This window comes from Lathyrus oleraceus, chromosome 5 (assembly GCF_024323335.1).
Source record: "Lathyrus oleraceus cultivar Zhongwan6 chromosome 5, CAAS_Psat_ZW6_1.0, whole genome shotgun sequence".
Classification (NCBI taxonomy): Eukaryota; Viridiplantae; Streptophyta; class Magnoliopsida; order Fabales; family Fabaceae; genus Lathyrus; species Lathyrus oleraceus.
Genome location: NC_066583.1, coordinates 324,217,326 through 324,239,900, shown reverse-complemented (window position 1 = coordinate 324,239,900; position 22,575 = coordinate 324,217,326). Strand labels below are relative to the sequence as shown.

Below are 22,575 nucleotides of genomic sequence, written 5' to 3'. Positions count from 1 at the left end.
AGCCAACTGATTAGGGAAAATAACTTGTCCATGAAACTTTGAATTCATGGCTTCTTTATGCACCCAATAAAGCATTAACAAATAATATAAAAAGATAAAGAGACCAATGGTTACCTGCATTGTCTTAATCCCCCATTGTATTTAAAAGATATTTAATATTTTAGTTCTTTTTTATCACAAATTTGTATGCATGATTGTTAAATAATACACTATAAATAATATTTCATCATTAAGTATAATAATTAAACCCTCATTGATAACAATTTGATCACAATCTTACATAAAAGATTAAAAAATTCATTTGATCTTTATAAATTACAAATTGTAACATACATTGTGATATAATTTTGATGAATTGAGAATGTAATTTACAAACTTAATTAATGGATATCTCATTGGCATAAAGTCAAACTAGCTAACACCAATTGTGATCAACAACTCCTTAATTTTTGTTTTATCAATATTTTTTTAATGTATCTAATGCAAAGTTGCAGCTTTGAAAGGGATGGTTTAATTTACCTTGTCAACTACAAAATTTTCTACTACATTGCTTAGGCGACTCATTAAAAGAGAAAGACAATATTAATACCCTTAGCTTTAGCTTAATCTGCTGATTAATTCATATTATTATGATATTTGTTCAAATTAATTAAGAGTTTTGGTGATTTCTTCTACTTCACTAGGATGTGTCATTCAAAGTGTTGTTGCAAGCATGAAGTTGTTTTCATCATCTTATGGTTTTTCTGCTGTTTCGTACCGGCTTCTGCGCAACTTATCAATGTCACTGACCCTACGGAAGGTATGTATGTGTTTCGACTAACTTCAATTTACATATAATGCTTAATGTTTGTTGGTTATATGATTATTTGATTTGATTTGAATTGGTATTTATAGTGCTAGCATTGAGGAGCATACATGAAAGCTTGATTGATCCAAATGGACATTTGAGCAATTGGAAAGATGATGATCCATGTCTGTCTAACTGGACAGGAGTTGTGTGCTCTAATGAAACAGTAGAGGAAAACTTTCTACATGTTGTAGAATTGTATGACTTCTATATTTTTAAGTCAAAAAGTTCATATTATTGTGATCATTTTTTCTACATATTTTGATGAGTAACATAACATACCTTGAAGAGTTATAGGCCATGTCTCTATATTAAGTTTGTATTTCTTGACCGTAGGGAACTACTGAGGTTCAACTTGTCTGGAACTTTGGCACCAGATATCGGCAACTTTGCTTATTTGAAAATATTGTAAGATTCACTCTGATAGATACATATCGAGTTATTTTAAGTTTTCAGAGTTACTGTGTAGGTTAGTCGCAGTTTAAATATGACAACAAATAAGTGTCATATTTTGTCAAGATTTAACCGTGACAACTATTATGTAAGATTCTATTTAACTACGGTTTAATCATGTCAAATTTTAGACACTGTGCGGTAGTCCATTTTATATGCTCGTCTTTTTTTTTACTTATGGTTTTGCAATTTTTAATTTTATTTTTTCTTTAATATACATACCTCTTTTTTTATTCTAAAGGAATTTCATGTGGAACAACATAAGTGGAATAATTCCGGTTGAAATTGGCAATATCAAATCTTTGGAACTCTTGTAAGTTGAGCCTTCAATTCTCTTTACCATATATAACATATTCAAAATGGTTGCATAAATAAAAGTATTGTTTTAAAATGAAGACAAATTAAGCAACAATATAATTTCTTTTTGTGCAGGTTCTTGAGTGGAAATGAATTAACAGGAGCAGTGCCAGAGCAACTAGGCTTTCTTCCAAATCTACGTATTATGCAAATTGATGAAAACAAATTATCAGGACCTATACCTTTATCATTTGCAAATTTGAACAAAACAAAACACTTGTAAGTTTTTTCTTTTTTCAAAATGAAAAAAGTATTTTAATGTTTATTATTATTATAAAATGATTAAGGTTTTATTATTTTTTCATTAATATTGGAGCAGTCACATGAACAATAATTCACTTAGTGGACAAATCCCACCGGAACTTTCCAAATTACCAAGCCTTATTCACTTGTAAGTTGGTGTTTGATTAATGTTATAATTGCTTACTTTATGCTGTCTTGTTCACAAGATTTTTCTCTTGATGTGTAGGCTTTTGGAGAACAATAATTTATCAGGAATTCTTCCACCTGAGCTATCTGATACGCCAAACTTGAGTATACTGTATGGTTTTTTATTCTCTCTAATGTGTGTGTGACAAAGTGCATATATTGTTATATAGAGGCATGCATCAAAACCGAGGTTTTTTTTAAATAAGCTCGTGTAGGTGTTTGTTGCTTGATATAGATAAATAAAATTTCTAATTCATTCTCACTCTCACGTTATTTTTTATTTTCTTCTTGATTTGAACGTTAAAGTGCTAATCTTGTAAGTCAGTCAATCTCCAACGCATCGAAAACTAGCTCGATCGATCCAAGATCTCATATCACCGTCTCATCGATCATTTCTGGTTTTCAAGCGGAACAATGACGTCATCTGTGAGAATTGACTTCTGATTCCTACGAATTCCACAAAGAACCATCGTTTCTCCATCACAGATCCTGATCTTAGATTCTTTTCTCGCAAACACAGATCTCTTCTCGAACAATCTGATATCGAACTTTTGAAGCTCTGGTGACTTCGAAAGTCATTTGATCTGCCAAAGCCATTACTGCAGCTAGTTGAGCTCATCCTCCTCCACTCTGAAGCTCTGGTGACTTCTAAAGTCATTCGACTTACCAAAGTCATTGCTGCAGCTAGCTGAGCTCATCCTCCTCCATTGGAGATAGACGATCATGTCTTAGTTACTTCCTCTATCCCTTCCAACACCATGAGATTTGACTCCTCCAACAATCAATCAAAAGCATTCTAAGCGTTTTCAACCTCTCAACCTTTGGCTCGGTCTTATGAAGATGAACCTTCAAAACGACTTCCTTTGCAACCTCTAGTTCCTAGACAATAGATACTTCTCATCCTTCAACTACTAAAAGTCAACCTAGGAATATAGGGAGTCATTGACCTATTGAACAATGCGTAGAACATGGTGCACCAACAAAATGACATACCTTAATCGTACGACTATATTGAAGTAATAAAAAAGTATCGTCCTCAAAGACCAAATCGATTACCAATTTCCACTACACATATCTTTATCTAAGAGGATCGTTTTCAGATTGGTTTGAAAATAATTGAAAGTTGTTTTTAATAGTTTTTAAAGAAAGATCCTGGACAATGGTTTGTGACTGAGACATACTCATGAAATTTGTGATCTTAATTAATAACGAGAAATTCGTTTGTAGAAAAATAATAGAAATTGTCAGTAATGTCTACTTTTGTCAGTGCATTATCATGTCCTAAAGTAACAAGTTACATGCTTTTGAAGCGTATCTCGTTTATTTAGAATCTTTTAAAACACAAATATTAAAATGGAAGAGCATTTTTCAGTTGATCTTGAGACACTTTCGTCACCTCATGTTCAATTGTCCTAAATTTCTAAGTCATCCCTTAATTATACCCTTTCAGCGCATAATCGATGCTTAAACATATCAATAATATAAAGAAGGAAGTGAAACTTGAAATTGTAGTGTAAAAACTCAATACAAAATTTCTCTGTGGAGACTTTGATAATAACAACAGCAAAGCTTGTAGGAAGGTAAAACACAATAAAGATAAACTAAATCTTAAGAGTACTTGTATGTAGAAAACTTAATGTCCAATTCTCAATGTTACACACCTCTATATAAACCTAAATCCAAAAAGATAAAGATTAATTCTCATTATTATAGGCCTTAAAACTAAAATGAAATGAAAAACCACTGAAAATTACAATTGAGAAAAATGAAATTTGAGGTTGGCTTCAGGTGCATTATGGTCGACGTGCAGGCTACAAATGGATTTTAGTGCCATATGGTTATCACTATTGGGCCAATTTAGGAAGGGAGGGAGACACCCATTATGGCCCGTATCACTTGCTACAACTAGGCTGTAATGACCTCTGGTTTTTCTACTAGAGACTTCCTCCTTGTGCAGTCTTCATATATTTTGCATTAGTTCAACTCCAATTTATGCTGTCTCGTTCTCTTTTATATGAAACAAAGAAAAACAAAGATACGAAATTAAAATGCACCAAATAGAGATCAAACTAGTTAAGAATTGAAGATAAAATACTATTGAAAATAGTCAAAATGCCATTAATCATAAAATTCCCAATTCTTGTTAGACAAGATCTTGAGAATTGAAGAAAAGTTACAGATATTAGAAGTAATTCATATTTATTAGTTGTACTATTTTCTTAGCCCCTAAGTTTGTTAGAGGGTATTTTAGTATTTTATCCTATTCTAGTAACCCTAGTTTTAGCTTATAAATAGGGTGACAACCATTGTAACTTTTATCATGTTTTGTAGCCGTCATTCTCTTAATAGAATATTTCCGTTCATCATTTATTCTACCTTTGCACCAACAATTGGTATCTAGAGCTCCGGTTCGGATTCATTGGGAAACACGGGAAACACGAGTGAACGTGAGGTCTTGTGTGTTTGATTTTAATTCTTACTTTCGTGTTGAATCTTGAACAAAATCTGATCAGAATTTTTAATTCTGTGGGTTGGGAAACACTGTGAGAAATCTGAGTGTACTGTGCAAGGTAGAAAGATGAACGGAAACGACAACATGAACACCAAACTTCCAGTATTTGACGGTAAAAACTGGAATCGTTGGATGATCCAAATGCGTGTACTGTTCGGTGCTCAAGATGTTCTAGATCTTGTCATTGATGGTTATGTTCCGGTAGCATCAGATGCGACGGATGAACAGAAAAACGCGCAGAAGGAAGTAAGGAAGAAGGATCAGAAAGCATTGTTCTTCATTCATCAATGTGTTGATGTAAATGTGTTTGAGAAGATTGCAGATTCAACGACAGCAAAGGCTGCGTGGGACACACTGGTTAGATGTTATGGTGGTGACGCATCAGTGAAGAAGGTGAAGCTTCAGTCCTTGAGAAAGCAATATGAGAATCTCAACATGAAGAATAATGAGAAAGTTTCTGAATACATCTCCAGAGTGATTCTGATCACTAATGAGATGAAAGCGTGTGGAGAAACTCTTTCTGAAGAAACAATCATGGAGAAGGTATTGAGATCCCTTACCTCTCAATTTGATTACATTGTGGTAGCAATAGAATATTCCAAAGATCTGAGCACCATGAGAATTGAAGAGCTGCAGAGCAGTCTAGAAACGCAAGAGTTGCGTTTGACTGAGAGAACTTCTGAAAGGGAAGTAGAGCAACAGGCTCTGAAAGCAACTTCTGATAGGAGGTATCAGAAGCAGTCAGAAGCCAGGAGAAGATCTGATGGTGGTCAGAAGTCAGAAAGCTCAACCTCTGATAGACAAAAGAATGCTCAGAAGGGAAAAGAGAAGTATGACAAGAAGAAGATCCAATGTTACTGTTGTAAGAAGTTTGGTCACTTTGCTAGAGACTGTTGGTCAAACAAGGAGAGAAAATCAGAAGAAGCAAATATAGCCAGAAGTTCTGATGACGAATTTGTGCTATTGATGGCCTCTGAATCTGATGATATGGATCTGATAGACTGGTGGTATATGGACACTGGTTGTTCAAATCATCTTACTAGAAACAAGAAATGGCTGATTGACTTTGACTCTGAAAAGAGGACAAAGATCAGATGTGCTGATGACAAATATCTTAATGCAGAAGGTATGGGAAATGTCAGAGTGATTCTGAACAATGGGAAAACAACATTGATTCAGAACGTGTGGTATGTACCTGGCATCAGAAGCAATCTGATGAGTGTGGGACAATTAATTGAGAAAGGTTTTTCAGTTACCATGAAGGACAATCTTCTGAAGCTGTATGACTGCAATCAGAAGTTGATTATGGAGTCAGAACAGGGAAGGAATAGAGCATTCAAGGTGAATATCAGAACTGCAGACTCAGAATGTCTTAGTGCAACAAGTGCTGAGAAGGAGAGTGAGTTGTGGCACAAAAGATTTGGTCATTTGAATTTCAGAAGCTTAAAACATCTGAATTCAAAGAAGTTGGTACATGGAATTCCTGCAATTAAGAAGCCTGAAAAGTCATGCAAAGTTTGCATGGAAGGAAAACAACCACGATTGCCATTTGCGTCAGAAACTGCTCTAAGAGCAAAACATGCCTTGGGAGTTGTACATTCTGATGTGTGTGGTCCATTTCCAGTAGCATCGATTGGAGGGAATAAATACTTTGTGTTATTTGTTGATGAATTCACAAGAATGACATGGGTATCCCTTATTAAGTTTAAACACGAGGTGTTTGATGAATTCAAGAAGTTCAGAATGAAGGCTGAGAATCAGAGTGGTCAGAAGTTGAAGATTCTTAGAACTGACGGTGGAGGTGAGTATAACTCCAAAGAGTTCCAGAAGTTCTGTGAGGAGAATGGAATTGAGCATGAGGTTACTGCTCCTTATACCCCTCAACACAATGGTCTTGCTGAAAGAAGAAACCGCACTTTGCTTAATATGGTGAGAAGCATGCTAAAGGAGAAGAAACTTCCTCAGAAGCTCTGGGGAGAAGCTGTTGCCACTGCAACGTATGTACTCAACCGATGTCCTACGAAGAAGTTGAAGGAAATAGTTCCAATACAGAAGTGGACTGAAGATAAACAAAGTGTTAGTCATCTGAAGGTGTTTGGTTCTGTTTGCTATAAACATGTTCCAGAAGCCAGAAGACAGAAGTTGGATGATAGAAGCAAAGTGATGATTCTGATAGGGTACCACAGTACAGGTGCATACAAGCTCTATTGTCCAGAAACCAACAAAATTGAATTCAGCAGAGATGTGATTGTGAAGGAATCAAAATTTTGGAATTGGGATAAGTCTCAATCTGATTCTGATGTTAGAACTTCTGAAGAAAGGTCAGAGTTAAGAATTTCTGAAGTTGGAGTAAACTCTGACGTTGATTCTGATTCTGATAGTGATTTTGACTCTGGAGAAGACTCAGAAGATGAAGGTGACTCTGTTGATCCAAACTCTGATGATCCAGACTCTGATGACCCAGACTCTGATGGTAATCCAGATTCTGGTGGCAATTCAGACTCTGGAAATATGCCAGCCCCTGAAGATGGTCAAAGCTCTGGAGGAAGTCAACCATCTGAATCTAGAAACTCTGAAGCTCAAGACTTTGAACAAGTTCAGAGACCACAAAGAATCAGAAACATCCCCAGAAGATATGCAGAATTTGACATGCTGCAAGACACTGAAGTAGACTCTGAAGGAGAAGTTATTCAGTGTGCCATGTTAGTAGACTCTGAACCCATAAGTACAGAAGAGGCTCTTAAGCAGAAGCTCTGGCTGAAGGCCATGAAAGAAGAACTTGATGCTATAGAGAGAAACAAGACTTGGAAGCTGACAGAACTTCCAAAAGACAAGAAAGCCATCAGCGTCAGATGGGTTTTCAAGCAGAAGTTAAAGCCAGATGGTTCAATTGGCAAACATAAAGCAAGGTTGGTAGCCAGAGGATTTCTACAGAAACCTGGACTGGATTACTCTGAAGTGTTTGCACCTGTAGCAAGACATGAAACAATCAGAATGGTGATTGCAATAGCTGCTAACATGAATTGGCCTCTGATGCATTTAGATGTAAAATCTGCATTTCTGAACGGTCCATTAGAAGAAGAAGTTTACATGTCACAACCTCCTGGATTTGTGTAAAAGAATCGGGAAGGGATGGTGTACAGATTATACAAAGCTCTATATGGATTGAAACAAGCGCCCAGAGCTTGGAATCAGAAGATTGATTCATTTTTCAAGAAGCAAGGCTTTCAGAAATGTGAGATGGAGTACAGTGTCTATGTTCAGCATATTTCTGAAGGAAATATGACTCTGGTATGTTTATATGTTGATGATATACTGCTGACTGGAAGTTCTGAACAGGAGATAGTCAAGTTCAAGAAAGTTCTGATGAATGAATTCGAAATGACTGATCTAGGCAAAATGACATACTTTCTAGGGATGGAATTCAGATACTTTGAGAAAGGTATTATTTTGCATCAGCTCAAGTATGAATTAAAAATTCTGAAGAGATTTAATCTGAAGAATTGTAAGATTGCTGTCACACCTTCTGATACAAATCAGAAACTGGATTCTGACTCTGATGGAAAGGATGTGGACGCTACAACCTTCAAACAATTGGTTGGTTCTCTGAGGTATTTGTGCAATACCAGACCTGATATTTGCTATTCAGTTGGGATGGTTAGTAGGTTCATGAGTAAACCTAAGTGGTCCCATTACCAAGCTGCTGTCAGGATTCTGAGGTATATCAAGGGAACTCTGAAGTATGGAGTATTATTTCCTTCTGGAAGAAAGGATGAGTCAGAACTTCTGAGTTATTCAGATTCTGATTGGTGTGGAGACAGAGTTGACAGAAGAAGTACGTCTGGGTACTTATTCAAATTTCTGGGAGGTCCCATTTCTTGGTGTTCCAAGAAGCAACCTGTTGTGGCGTTGTCAACTTGCGAAGCTGAATACATTGCAGGTGCTGTTACTGCATGCCAAGCTGTGTGGATTCTGAATCTATTGCAGGATCTGAAGATTAAAGTAAACAAGCCTCTGAAGCTGATGATTGACAACAAGTCTGCAATCAATCTTGCCAGAAACCCAATGTTGCATGGGAGAAGCAAGCACATTGAGACCAAGTATCATTTTCTGAGACATCAAGTTCAGAGGGGAGTGTTAGAAGTTGTACACTGCAGCACTCAGAAACAGTTGGCAGATGCTCTGACGAAAGCTATCAAGACTGATCAATTTCTCAGATTAAGGGATGGAATTGGTGTTACAAGTTTTGATGGAATATGAATTAAGGGATGGTATTAGAAGTAATTCATATTTATTAGTTGTACTATTTTCTTAGCCCCTAAGTTTGTTAGAGGGTATTTTAGTATTTTATCCTATTCTAGTAACCCTAGTTTTAGCTTATAAATAGGGTGGCAACCATTGTAACTTTTATCATGTTTTGTAGCCGTCATTCTCTTAATAGAATATTTCCGTTCATCATTTATTCTACCTTTGCACCAACAATGAATTGGTGTTACCCGTTTTGATGGAATATGAATTAAGGGATGGTATTAGAAGTAATTCATATTTATTAGTTGTACTATTTTCTTAGCCCCTAAGTTTGTTAGAGGGTATTTTAGTATTTTATCCTATTCTAGTAACCCTAGTTTTAGCTTATAAATAGGGTGGCAACCATTGTAACTTTTATCATGTTTTGTAGCCGTCATTCTCTTAATAGAATATTTCCGTTCATCATTTATTCTACCTTTGCACCAACAACAGATGCCTCTCCAAGAGATAGCGACATACAAGAGGCGGCTTCGCACGACATTCTGTCCATGATACCAGAGCCAATACCCACAAAAGTTGTCACACTATATGAAATTACTCCACGATTTCCAAACCTCCATCGAAGTAGGGGACACCAAACTCCTCATCCTAACTCTAAGGGAAGGGGAGGGAGCCATACTCCATCTGAAGCTCACAGCCGTCACCGATCACAAACACATCATTCCCAGAGGATAGAAAGGTACTACACAGATGTTCCTACTACATAACAAAAAAGGAAGTTATTGTATGTACGTATCCTTGATAGAAAAATCCCTAGGTCCATGGAAAAACCTTTGAAGTTGCCTGGCTACGATGAAATCGAGGACCATGAAAAACATGTAGAGCACTTTGATAACAGGTTGGACTAATATGCCCATGGGATCGTAAAGTGTAAACTCTTCACGCTAACCCTCGTCGAAGCCACCATGATATGGTATAAGACCCTTCCGGATAGAAGCATTGATTAATGAAAAGATTTATGTTACTGATTCACCGCCCAATTTACTGCCCAGAAACAACAACATACAACTATGGCGGTGCTCAGCGAATAACAGAGGTGAAGAAAGAAACCTTACGTGAATACATATATGATTTCACAAGAATGTTTGTGGCAGTAGGAGTAAAAATGACAAACTAAAGTGTTGGATAATCAAGAAGGATTTAAGGCTAAATTGCATGTTCTGGGAGAATCTAGGACTCAAGGAGCTTATAATTCAAACGACTTGATGAATAGGGTATAACCCTATATGAATTAGGAAGTGGAACTTATAGAAGAAGAAAGGGAAAAGGGTCATGGTGCTGGTAATTTCGGATACAACCGGGCCCTAGAAAAGACAACAATCGCAGAATAGACAATAGGGAGCGAATATCCCAATCTAAATTCGTTTCCTACACTTCTTTGAACACTTCAAGGTATAAGATCTCGTGAAAGTGTGCCAATACTGAGTTTAATGAAGTTCAGATAACCAACTCCTACCCAGTTAAGGAATCTTCGAGGACATCTAAGTCAAAGTATTATCGTTTCCACAAGAGTCATAACCATAATACTAATAAGTGGTTTCACCTAAATGATGCAATCAAGGAGCTGATAAAAATAGGTGTCTCACTGAATACACCCGATAAAAAAAGGAGTTTAGAGGCCATAAAAAGTCTCCAAGAAAGAAACAATCTCCTCATTGAGAAAAATCCTCTTCCAATAAGGCTATTGACGCATTAGATGAAGCCAATGAAAAAGGGGACAACAACAATGAAGAAGAGGAAGACCAATAAATAGAACGTCAGTACATTTCTTATATCACAAGAGACCTTCCTAGGCCGAGTAACCCTTCCAAAAGATTCATCAAAAGAAGAATTATTGAGTTGATGATTGTTAGCAAGGAAGAATAAGCTACTTCGATTGAGAAGCCAGAAAGACCCATCCTCTGGTTTATAGATAGCAAAAAAGTGTGCGGGATCCCAAACGAGATCTTTCTTTTGGTAATAACAGCCACTATGGCCAATTGTGACGTGTACATAATCCTCATCAATGGAGGAAGGCCTTGCGATATCATGTATGTGAAGCTTTTTGAAGAACTTAGGCTGAAAAAAGAAGAGAAGTGGTCATACAAAGGTTCTGATTTGCAGAATTTCAATGGCAGGATGACCCACCCCTTAAGGTACATTGAATTGATGTTCACCTTAGGAGAAAGGAAGGACACCAGGAAAATTAATCTACAATTCTCAGTGATTCCTTACATAAGCGTCTACAACTATCCTAGGAAGGCCTTCCATAACAACACTGGATATGATAGCTTCTCTAACACACCTCAAGGTAAAGTATTATAATGTGCATGACGAACCGACGACAGTGTGTGATGACCTATATGGAAGCTAGATGATACACAAGGCCCTGCAACAACAGTTAGAGCGGAAAGGACGAGGAAAAGGCTATAGAGAATAACGTAGCCTCTCTCATCATATAGTTAGGGGAAATGGAAATTAAACCTCCCGAAAAAAGGAACAGGGGTTCTCGACAGGTACATTATGAATAACTCTAGCTTGAATTTGCAGTAAGTAGTCTAGGATGAAGATTAAAGACGACCATACTAATATGTATTAATGAACCGGAGGATAATAAGCAATGGTCACCCCACTTGGTTAAACTTTCCCTTATTTCATGTGTAAAATGCAACTTATCACTATGATGTAATGACATCTCTTTCAGCAAGAATAAATATATTTTCACTTACAATTTTTTTTCTTGTGGTAAAAAAGAATAGTAAAATCTCCAAGGTAAACGACCAAAGCAATCAAAATCCCACGGTGACGACTCTGAGGCATTGTCACAAATTCTCCACCCGTATGACCAAAGCAATAAAAATGACACATTGCAATCACACAGTTAAAGACAACATACCACAAAGTGGCAATAACTCGTTAACCCCCTCTTGGTAGATAGTTGTTCTAGATGTTGAGGTTAGTCATTACCACACCAACCTCGTACTAGGTTTTCACCTGAGCGTAGGTAAGAGGTATCAACCCTTGGTCGGACATAATCCTAGAGACGTTCAATAAAATAGAGCACAACCTCAACAAGAAAGCTATCTTTTGGAGTAACAAACTCATGATTTAACACACCGTTGTAATAGGTAAAAAATAACTTTTACACACAAGAATAAATATATGCACCGCCAAGAAGGAACCACATGGTTTATATATTAAAAAAGGTATCCCGTACCAAAACAAAATAATGGAAGAGAATGAGGACCACACATCCGACTAATACCTCAGGGAGACCAACTTTTCATTCTCCATTATCTGATCATGACAAACTTGTTCTCGTGAAATATGCATTGTGGGATAAAAATATTCCACCTTATACAAAGAATTTTCAAAAGAATCATGTGCAACAGAGTAACTCTCCTCCACCGACTCTGCGTACTTATTGGTCAATATAAGATTCTTAAGAAGCATCTCCCGAAGGTTTCCTTATGCCTTCTTCAGACCTTCTTGAGACTCGCTCAAAGATGCTTTAAACTCTTCTACCTTTTTACGGGAAAGATCTAGTGTTCAGTTGGCTTTAACAAGAGCAGACTCCGTCATATATAGAGATTCCTGGGCATAAGCTAAAGCTTCATTCTTCTTTGTCATTTCCTACACAAGCAACTTTACCTTTTCAGCCAGTGAGCCATCATACCCAAAGGCTTCTACGACACCTTCTATCTCCGAAAATGAGGTAGACTCCCCTTGAAGCTCCTTCAAATACCAATCTTGCTCGACGATAACAACGTTGACACACTCTTGAAGTACCTATTTTTCCATCCAAAGACAATCAAGTAAGAAGACTTTAACCAACAACATCAAATGCCAAGATGGTCGATGTCCGACGTGTATAATAATCCAAATCTGATAATTCTTGTTGACGAACATCCTCGACTTTGTTTAAGAAATATGAGTAATATTCTATAAAGATAAGAGTCCGAAAACCCCTGGCCATTTGCGCACCAAGGAAATCCAAAAAGAGTAGGGGCAACCCAATTGAAATCGATGCAAAACTTCCAGTTTAACCTGGGCTCCTAAAGTTCCAAGCTAACAGCCGAGGACACTTAACGAACGAACCTTATACTTAAGGAACTTCAATCTCAGAACTAAGGGTTGTACTTTCCCATCATTGGATTTTGACGAACACATAAAATTTCCACCATAACCTGGTCAAATAAATCCCAAATTTGCACTTGTGCCAAAGTAGTGTAACCAGAGTAACCGAAATGGTAGAAACTCCCCATTGTCGAAACCCCCTTTAGTGGCAGGGATATTGGTAGGACCTATTAAGATAGGGATAACCCGAGGAGTCCTTCTCATTTGTTATGTTGTTTTCGCACATTACATCTTATCTGTAGGACAAGAACAAACATATTACAAAAGGAATTGCCAAAAGAATATTAAAAAAGGAGAGGATTCCCCAATCTCACTCACTAAGATAACCTTACTAGCCTCTTTCGAGCCGACACCAATAGGTGTGTCTGTATGAACTTGTTTAATTACTTCTTCAATGTTGGATTATGAGGGACACCGCCCACTACATAACCCAAATCCTCGAAGAAGGATACTAACTCCCTTTTCATAAAAATGTCTTCTCGAGACAAATCGCCCATCCTACAAACATAAGACTGGGAATCTGAAGAAAAAAAATAACTTTGACGCCAAAACTTGAAGAATATGTCTGAGCGTTGATAAGACAACTCATAACTATGGAACATATCTTGACGTGGGCTTATTTTTTTAGGGGAGTGACCAAGAATAACTGCTTTTTGAAATGCTTTACACTATTTGAGTAAACATCGAACATCCTAGTACATTTTCAGAGAGATATCAGACCCTGATCTCGTACCGAAGCAGCCGAGCTACACCAAGCTTTGAAAAGATGGAAGAAGAATGTCAAGGTCGAAACACTCTTCTTATATTCACAATAATATTGGAAGACTTTGACATAAGCCCATCTCACCAAGTGTAATTGCGAAGGGCGATTAACAAATGGTTAAGAACGCCACTTTCAAAATCATTGAAAGGGAGGCGAAGACTATAAAAAAACACCCGGAATGACACATCCGTCATACTTATTACATACCCTCTTATCTTTGTAGAGAACAATCGCTCCTTATTTAGAGAAAAGTTCCTCACCTTAGTAAAAACATGATCCAAACCTCCCTCACATATAAAAGTAGAAGTGACATCCAATATTCTAATTCAACCACCCTGACGAATTATCCAAAATTATAAGGGGCACGAGTCTCAATCACAATACATAATTTATTCACTTTTAAAGATTCTCGTCTTTAGTCTACTACTGGTCTATAAAAATCTTGAAAATGCCTAATAATTAAAAACAATAAAATATGGAAAATTTTCATTTAATAGTTATGAGATGAAGTTAAAAGTAGGACTAGAATTTCACCCAAAATGACACGAGGAAAGGGAAATAAAGAGAGAGGAAAGAGTAGTATTATTGGTCCACCTTGCAATCTATTTATAAAAAACTATTATTTATTATAAGCCCTTCAACTTATTGAATTTACAAAATTCGCACCTAAACCAAGATCCAAAAATACTAGAGACGGAAACTAGGTTCGGAGTTCAGTCTTACCGTCGCTTACACCGCCGGCACCATGTCTCCGACGGAAGATAACCGAATAACAACCACAAGCTTTAGAAATCTCATTTCTCCGAAGCATTTTCTTTCTATTCCTTCTGCATCGAAGTGGAAAGATTCATCCAGAGACGCAACATCGTCCCTTTGTGTTGATTCTTTGTCACGCTTGTATTTCATTCTCCAGAAGAAATTGAAAGAGAGTGGCGGCTATAACGGCTAAAATTCTGTATAAAAATGTTCTCATCATTATGATTCCAATTTCAGTCATTTAAGCTTATTTACTAAGATAAGCACTTCTTAGACTTTTTGAAAGCTTACACAAAATGATTTTACTTTATTTTAGCTTATGTTATAGAAATGCCTATATATAAGCACTTTTCTGATAAGCTTACTTAATTAGCGTATGTTTGGTTCTGCGGTAAAACAAATTGATTGTGAGTGAATTGATTATATGAGGTAGTACAATTAGATTTTTTAAGTGTTGGTTTGGACTTTCTTCTTGCAGACAACTTGACAACAATAACTTTGGAGGAAATAGCATTCCAGATTCTTACGTCAACATGTCAAAATTGGTCAAACTGTAAGTCAATTTTGTAATCCCTTGTTCATAAATAGATTTTGCATGCTTTTTCCGGTTGAAGGAATGAATCTGAAGTTTTATTCTAGACCCTTTATCTTAATTTTTAAGGTGTGAACTGTGAAGTATCAATTTGAGATAGTAATGTCTTTGTGATTAATTTTTCGTAGTATATAACAATGAAATGATTCAAAATAGAGATTGTTGGTCTCAACAACAATATAAGTTTGGTTTGGTTAGGAGAAAGTTTTGGAGTCAATGTTGTTTGTTTCTTTGTACTTCCAGGAGCCTTAGGAATTGCAACTTGCGAGGACCAATTCCTGATTTAAGCTTGATACCGCACCTTCTTTATATGTAAGTTATACATTAAGAGCAGTGATGTTCCTGACAAAGTTAAAAAATGATGTATATTTTTGAAATAAAGTCTAATGTAAACTCTAATTGCATTTATCAACCACTAATTACTGTCAAATTTCCAGTGACCTTAGCTCCAATCAGTTGAATGAATCAATTCCTCCTAATAAGCTTGCTGAAAATATCACAACTGTGTAAGAATCTCTATCATTCAACTAAAATGATTCTTTATATATTGTTTTTGCATTTAAATATATTTGGATATCATGTCAATATTCTCCACATAGGTGTTTATTGCTCAAGATTAATCTACTTTTCATATTTTGACCCCTGGGATTATGTGCAGTATTTTATCAGACAACAATCTTACTGGAACTATTCCATCCTATTTTTCGGATCTTCCACGACTCCAGAAATTGTAAGTTGCCTTCTGTTTTATCCTTTCTGTATTGTATCTAAGCCAAAAAGAGTTACTATATGTAGCCCTATTTAACACAATATTGAATTTCTTACCAAGTACTACTAACTAGTAAGATATTATATTAACATCTTACATCTCATTATTTTATGTATCTTATTTAAATCAATCATAATACAAAATAAATAGCTTTTTTTACTTACATCATTCTTTTTGTTAGGTCCCTTGCAAACAATTTATTGAGTGGAAGTGTTCCATCCAGCATTTGGCAGAACAAGATTTCAAATGCTAATAAAAGATTGCTACTGTAAGATAAGATCTCTATAGTGTTTCTCTTCTAGCTAGTGATGTATATTTTAGTGTGTATGAGTAATGCTTGTTTGTTTTTATTTTGCAATGCGCAGTAGCATAAAGGCAGCCTTTATATTGATTTTCATGTATCTAAAGAATTGTTTGTGTCTAGTTAAGTAGGTATGGCAACGAAGCGGGACGGGGCGGTTTTCTGCATTACCAGCCATGCCTCCCTGTACCACATTGGTTGGAGATAGAGTATTGAAAAAGTTTATATAGAGTGACACCCTCATCTTACAATCCGATTTTGTAAGAATGAGTTAGATCAAATGTCAAACTCTAATATTGTTGAACACCCGCCCCCTACTCCAATGAGGGACAGGTTTCTCCGCCCCGCCACCAAAAACCGTAACTTTTTCATCAAAATAAAATATGTTTTACATGTTTAATCTTCGTATTTCATTTCTTCATAACATCAAAAACCAATAATTAAATTGAATAGCAACATTCATCATTAAATTAATCATACAACTTATATTTGAAAAAAAAAATCAAAATTCTAAATATTGAATCATCAAAATAACATACTATCTTAATAAGGGTAAATGTATAACAAGATTAAAAAATACAAGGATAACTTAGCGATTTTGAATAGGTCGGGTGAGTGCTTGGTGGGTATCAACACCCCTGCCCCCGTTTTTAAAATTTTAGTTTTTCCGCACCCGTCCCCACCCCAGTCAAACTAGTTTTATCCTGTCGGATTTTGTTATCATGCCTATAGATAAGTGTGTATCTAGACTAATGTGAGTTCATCACTAGTGACTATTGACTAGTGAGTTAATGTTTTCTAGAGCATTAAATTCTTCACTTTAAATATATGAGTTCTCTCTATTTTCTACACAAGTTAGAAAAATCAATAAGATCATTTGAATAAAATTAAGGAATTATTCATCCAAATGCTTTCCTTCTTACTCTAAGTTTCCTGTGTAACTTTGTAGTGAATATAGTCACAATCAGTCCCTTGAGTATTCTCAATTTTAAGAATAATTTTGTTGTAGTAAATTTAGGCACAATATTAGGTCCCAGGATTATTTAGACAAACTACGATCATTTCTAGAATACCACCAACAGTTTTATTATTTTTGTGTGCATGTATATTCATCAATATTTTGGATGTTTTCCGGCTAATATAGTTGATTCATTAGTATTTCCCTTGCCATGGATGCTAGTAGTGAGTATTAGTTTTACGCATTTGATTGTCTGACCCTTGGTTTCTATTCTTGCAGAGAGTTGCAAAATAATCAATTTGTAAACATATCAGGCACTACTAATCTTCCTCCAAATGTCACACTCTTGTAAGATTCTTATCAAAATCAATTTTTTTGATGTCCAAATAACACCACTCTTATTAAAATGACTGTATTTCAGGCTTGATGGGAATCCCCTGTGCTCAGATAACACATTCAATCAGTTCTGTAAACTTGAAGGAGCTAGTAGTGAAACAAATGGCACATCTCCAAAAAACTCCAGTGACCCTTGTCCAAATCAAAGATGTCCACCTCCTTATGAATTCTATGTGAATTGTTTCTGTGTGGCTCCATTGATTATTGGTTATCGATTGAGAAGTCCTGGTTTTTCATATTTTCCTCCATATTTCAATGCATTTGAGGAATATTTGACTTCTAATCTTAAGCTACATGCCAATCAACTGAGCTATACTTTTGAGTGGCAAGTAGGACCACGGGTGCTAATGATCTTGAAGTTTTTTCCTGAATATGTTGATAACAATAGCTCTCGCACTTTCAATTCAAGTGAAATCCAACGGATCAGAAACATGTTCACTGGATGGGTCATTCCTAATCGTGATTTGTTCGGGCCTTATGACCTGATGGACCTGGTTCCTTATAATAACGGTAAGTCTTGGAAACATTTCATGGAAGCATCTTCCTCGTGCTATACTTAAAATTTGGATTGGGAGTAACTTAACCCTACAAAACTGGGAATAACTTTCATATGATTGTCCTCATACTAATGAATATTATTGTAGGGACTGAGACCTCGTCCAATTCAGGCCTAAGCACAGGTGCTTTGGTTGGTATAATCTTAGGCTCAATTGCGTGTGTAATTTCGTTGTCTGCAATTTTTATTCTTATAATGTTAAGAATAAGATTAAGACGTCATGATGCAGTTTCCAAACCACATCATTGTGAGTTTCTTCTTACTTTGAATCAACTTCTTTGTTTTAGTAGTCTTAATGTTTTCACACAAACCTTCATTAGCATACTGGCATACTAAATTGCACGCAATGTATGTTTCTTTAATATTTTTCCCTAAAGAATTTTTTTTCCATAAGCTTTGAGCACCTATGTAGCACCAATATTTCCGACACCAATATAACACTGACACATGTGGTTATATTCAACCGTTTCTATTTTTTCAATTATTACTTTATAGATGTATCATTGTCAGTGATGTGTCTGTGTTAATGTTTCATAGCTAAAGACCGATGTTAAATGAATCCATGAATTAAAGAATTTAAGTATATTAATATAGATTTGTGTTTATTCACAGCATCTAAGATCTCAATACAAATTGGTGGCACAAGAGCTTTTACTTATGTGGAGTTGTCTGCTGCTACAAACAATTTTGACAACAATGCTCAAATTGGACAAGGAGGCTATGGGAAGGTTTATAAAGGTATTCTTTCCAATGGCACTATGGTTGCCATAAAACGTGCACAGCAGGGATCACTGCAAGGTGAGAAGGAATTTCTCACAGAAATAAGAATACTATCAAGGATACATCATCGCAACCTTGTGTCTCTGATTGGATACTGTGATGAAGAAGGGGAACAGGTACACTTCATTTCAAAATTCAGAAATTTCATCAAATGGTTTGCTTGATATTTCAATATTTAAATACTCTTTTTATTTTCTTCTTCTTTCAAATTTGGTGTAACAAACTCACTATCTTATTTTTTTCTCCGACTATGTTGTATTTATACCATATGGACTGTTTCTTCGTGACTGCAGATGCTGGTGTATGAATTTATGTCCAATGGCACTCTAAGGGACCACCTTTCTGGTACATCATGTGTTCCACTTTTCTAATTTATTGAAAATCGGTCTTGTAATTTTTTGGTCTCCATTGTATTTTGCTGATTAGTAACAAGTAACAACAAAGTTTGTTTCATTAACCTGCTTTCCCAAAATACAAATGGATGGTTTTATTTTATGTCTCTAACACACTTTCTCACACTATAGACCTTTTTGCACTTGAGATATTACCATAGAAGTGTCACTTTTCATAAACTCTTCACAAACGTGAAATATGGTGGGTGGCCTGAATCAATAGTCTGTGATATCATATTAGACAGACTTTTTACTGGACCTAACCCAACCCATCTTCATAAAATTGACTTGTGAAGTGGAAAGTTAAACTCTTTATAAATTCTTTACAGATCTTATCATTTTTTAATGTAGAACTTCATTTTTTTTTCTAATAGACCTGGACAATGATATTTGGATAATGTTATTTCCTTGTTTCCTCTCACAATGTCCTTAATATTTTATTACAGTTACATCAGAAAAACCTTTGAATTTTGCTATGAGATTGAAGATAGCACTCGAGTCAGCTAAAGGTCTCATGTATCTACACACAGACGCTGATCCTCCAATATTTCACCGTGATGTTAAGTCAAGCAACATATTATTAGACTCTAAGTTCACTGCAAAAGTTGCAGACTTTGGACTTTCACGGCTAGCCCCAGTTTCAGATGTCCAAGGCATTGTACCTGGTCATGTATCCACGGTGGTAAAGGGAACGCCGGTAAGACCTTCCTAAGTAGATTTGGTTTTCCTAAAATTGTGTATGATGGTACAAAAAAGAGTGGATTTCATGGAGGGTTAATTTTATTTATTTGATAAACTTGTTTGTGTCTATTGTTTTTAACTGTTTTACATATGCAGGGTTACCTTGATCCAGAGTACTTCTTAACTCACACATTGACCGACAAGAGCGATGTTTACAGTCTTGGTGTCGTGTTTCTAGAACTTTTGACTGGGATGCACCCAATCGCACATGGGAAAAATATTGTCAGAGAGGTATTTGCTTACCACTAGATTACCTGCATGCTTCTCTTTATTCTAGAGTGCTTGTCAATAACACTTTCCTAAATCCTTTTCAGGTTAATCTTGCGTTCGAATCGGGTGAGATATCTTCAGTTATTGATAAAAACATGGGGTCTTATCCATTTGAACATGCAGAAAAGTTTTTAAATTTGGCTCTGAAGTGTTCTGAAGATGAGCCAGAGCCACGTCCTAAAATGGCAGAAGTGGTTAGAATACTTGAAAACATGTGTTCTGTGATGACAGATTCAGATACAACTAGAGATACATCTACAACCAGTGATTCTCGCAAAACAGTTAGCTTTCTTGGCACACCTTCTTCATCCTCAACCATAAATACTCCCTTCGTATTAAGAACTGTATAATGTACCTTTTTAGCAGAACAATCCCCAAAACCAAGCCCATATAGAACTAGTTGTTAAAATTAGTAGCTTTAGCAATAATAATGGTTGATTTAGTGTGTGGTTTGCTATTAGTTATTTGTATATGAATTAAATGATGAGATCATATGTTATTACATTAGTTTCTGAGATACTTTCATGTTTATAATGGTTGAATAAATATAACTTTGTACATTTGATACAAGATTGCAAATGTCCACGTGCTTGGGTTTTGTTGGTGTAGACCTTGTGTATGCCTATAGATGCTTACTTATCACTAGTCATGTTTTTTTTGCAACTTCAGTGCTGAACTACAAAAATTGTTCGGAATGCAGTTTCAAACAACACAAAATTATTAGTTTTTTAATGTGAAAATTCAAGGGTTTACTCTTTCCACTCTTTTATATATTCCACTATTTTATATATGTAGTTTTTAAATATGATCTCCCATCTATGTGAAAAGTCGCAAATGTCCCTAGCATCCGGAGTATATTCAAACGTATATTTTTTAAGCGATTTTCATATTAAATTGATGTGGCGTTTTTATTATGACAAAATTTAATATAAGATACGTCTAAAAATGCATTTATAGTAGACCACGTGAAAAATACTAAAATGCTCATAGATTTTGGAGATGCATCTCCGGATGCACCCAAGTACACACAACAAATGTCAATTCCGAGTGACATCCTAGGAATTGAGTTTTTTTTAACCCGGAGATGCATCTGAGTAGATGCATCTCCGAAATCTGTCAGTAGATGCATCTCCGAAATCTGTCAGTAGATGCATCTCCGAAATCTGTCAGTAGATGCATCTCCGTTACATATGTGTAACAGAAGTAGAAAATAAAAAAATTATATTTTGATAAAATAAAATTATCATTCATAACATAAAATAAACATTACATAGGTGATGTCAACATAAAAATGAAACATTACATTTCAATATCTGGGTAGACGCTTCAACATCTTCACAATATCTTGACCATTCCTGAAATCGTCGCTTCAAACTCAAGCTGAATTTTTGTTTCGAAACGGAAAAGTATATTCCACACAACCCTTACATCTGCAACCGTCTTGAGCTCATAGTTGTTGAACTCAATCTTGTCTTCATAGTTAATTGACGGTGAACGGTACTCGAGCTTCACAATTTTTCGATTATCTCTATAAGGTATGAGATTATGCACTTCGTATTGCAGATCTGCCAAAGAGGTGTACTCATTGAGCTTAACATTTGCGATATACCAAATGATGTTTATTTGTGACATTTGAGACATTTTCTGTTTGTATAAAATAAAAAACAAGAGCCCCTAAATTTATATAAGTTCTAGACAAATGTGGACCTCAAAAGTTCCATCAAGTATCAATGATGGTTTCGAAGATACATTTCTAGTCACCCTATTATCTTATTCTAGATATACATCTCCGAAAACTCTCCTGAACCAGGTAGAAAACATAATTTGTGTGTTTTGTTTGGCAAATGGATAACTTTTTTTTGGCAAACATCACAATTATTAAAATATTTGAAATTGTATATATTGCACTGCATTAATATTAATACACAATTACATAAACTTAGTTGATGACGAAAAACTAAAACGAATCGAAATATTTAACGCCGACTAAATTTATAAGTATGGGTGGTATCCCCTTTGACTTTTGCGCATTTAATTCTCTTTCAATGTTACTCAATTTCTCGAACTTTTGATCCTTTCCACAAATTGTTTCGGCAAAGTCTCGACTTTTGTTGTTGAATGAGTCGTCCACTATACTCATGTAAGTGGTATAGAACATCCTGGTTTCAAATAAGCTTGAACAACATGTCGTGATTTTGAATGCCATCCAATATACATAATACAATTATTTGAATTTTGAGGTTGATCAGTGCGTTGTGGGAAAAAGGTTTCCGAAAAAC

The 22,575-nt window shown here is 35.7% G+C and overlaps 1 protein-coding gene across 1 annotated transcript; it reads left to right on the top strand.

Moving 5' to 3' along the window:
* Positions 1-552: 552 nt before the first annotated feature.
* On the top strand, positions 553-20,866 carry LOC127084360 (probable LRR receptor-like serine/threonine-protein kinase At1g06840). Its single transcript, XM_051024788.1, has 20 exons — positions 553-799; positions 895-1,045; positions 1,184-1,255; positions 1,542-1,613; positions 1,733-1,876; positions 1,977-2,048; positions 2,127-2,198; positions 15,020-15,094; positions 15,377-15,445; positions 15,571-15,639; positions 15,792-15,863; positions 16,084-16,170; positions 17,441-17,509; positions 17,583-18,067; positions 18,202-18,360; positions 18,726-19,009; positions 19,187-19,238; positions 19,732-19,982; positions 20,123-20,257; positions 20,341-20,866. The coding sequence occupies exons 1-20, from the start codon at positions 685-687 to the stop codon at positions 20,644-20,646; spliced, it is 2,811 nt and encodes a 936-aa protein (XP_050880745.1). The 5' UTR covers positions 553-684; the 3' UTR covers positions 20,647-20,866.
* Positions 20,867-22,575: the final 1,709 nt, after the last annotated feature.

Coding starts and splice junctions, on each gene's coding strand:
- LOC127084360 (XM_051024788.1), top strand. CDS start 685: ATGTGTCATTCAAAGTGTTGTTGCAAGCATGAAGTTGTTTTCATCATC. Junction 15,446..15,570: donor ATACCGCACCTTCTTTATAT/GTAAGTTATACA, acceptor TCAAATTTCCAG/TGACCTTAGCTCCAATCAGT. Junction 18,361..18,725: donor AGTTTCCAAACCACATCATT/GTGAGTTTCTTC, acceptor GTTTATTCACAG/CATCTAAGATCTCAATACAA.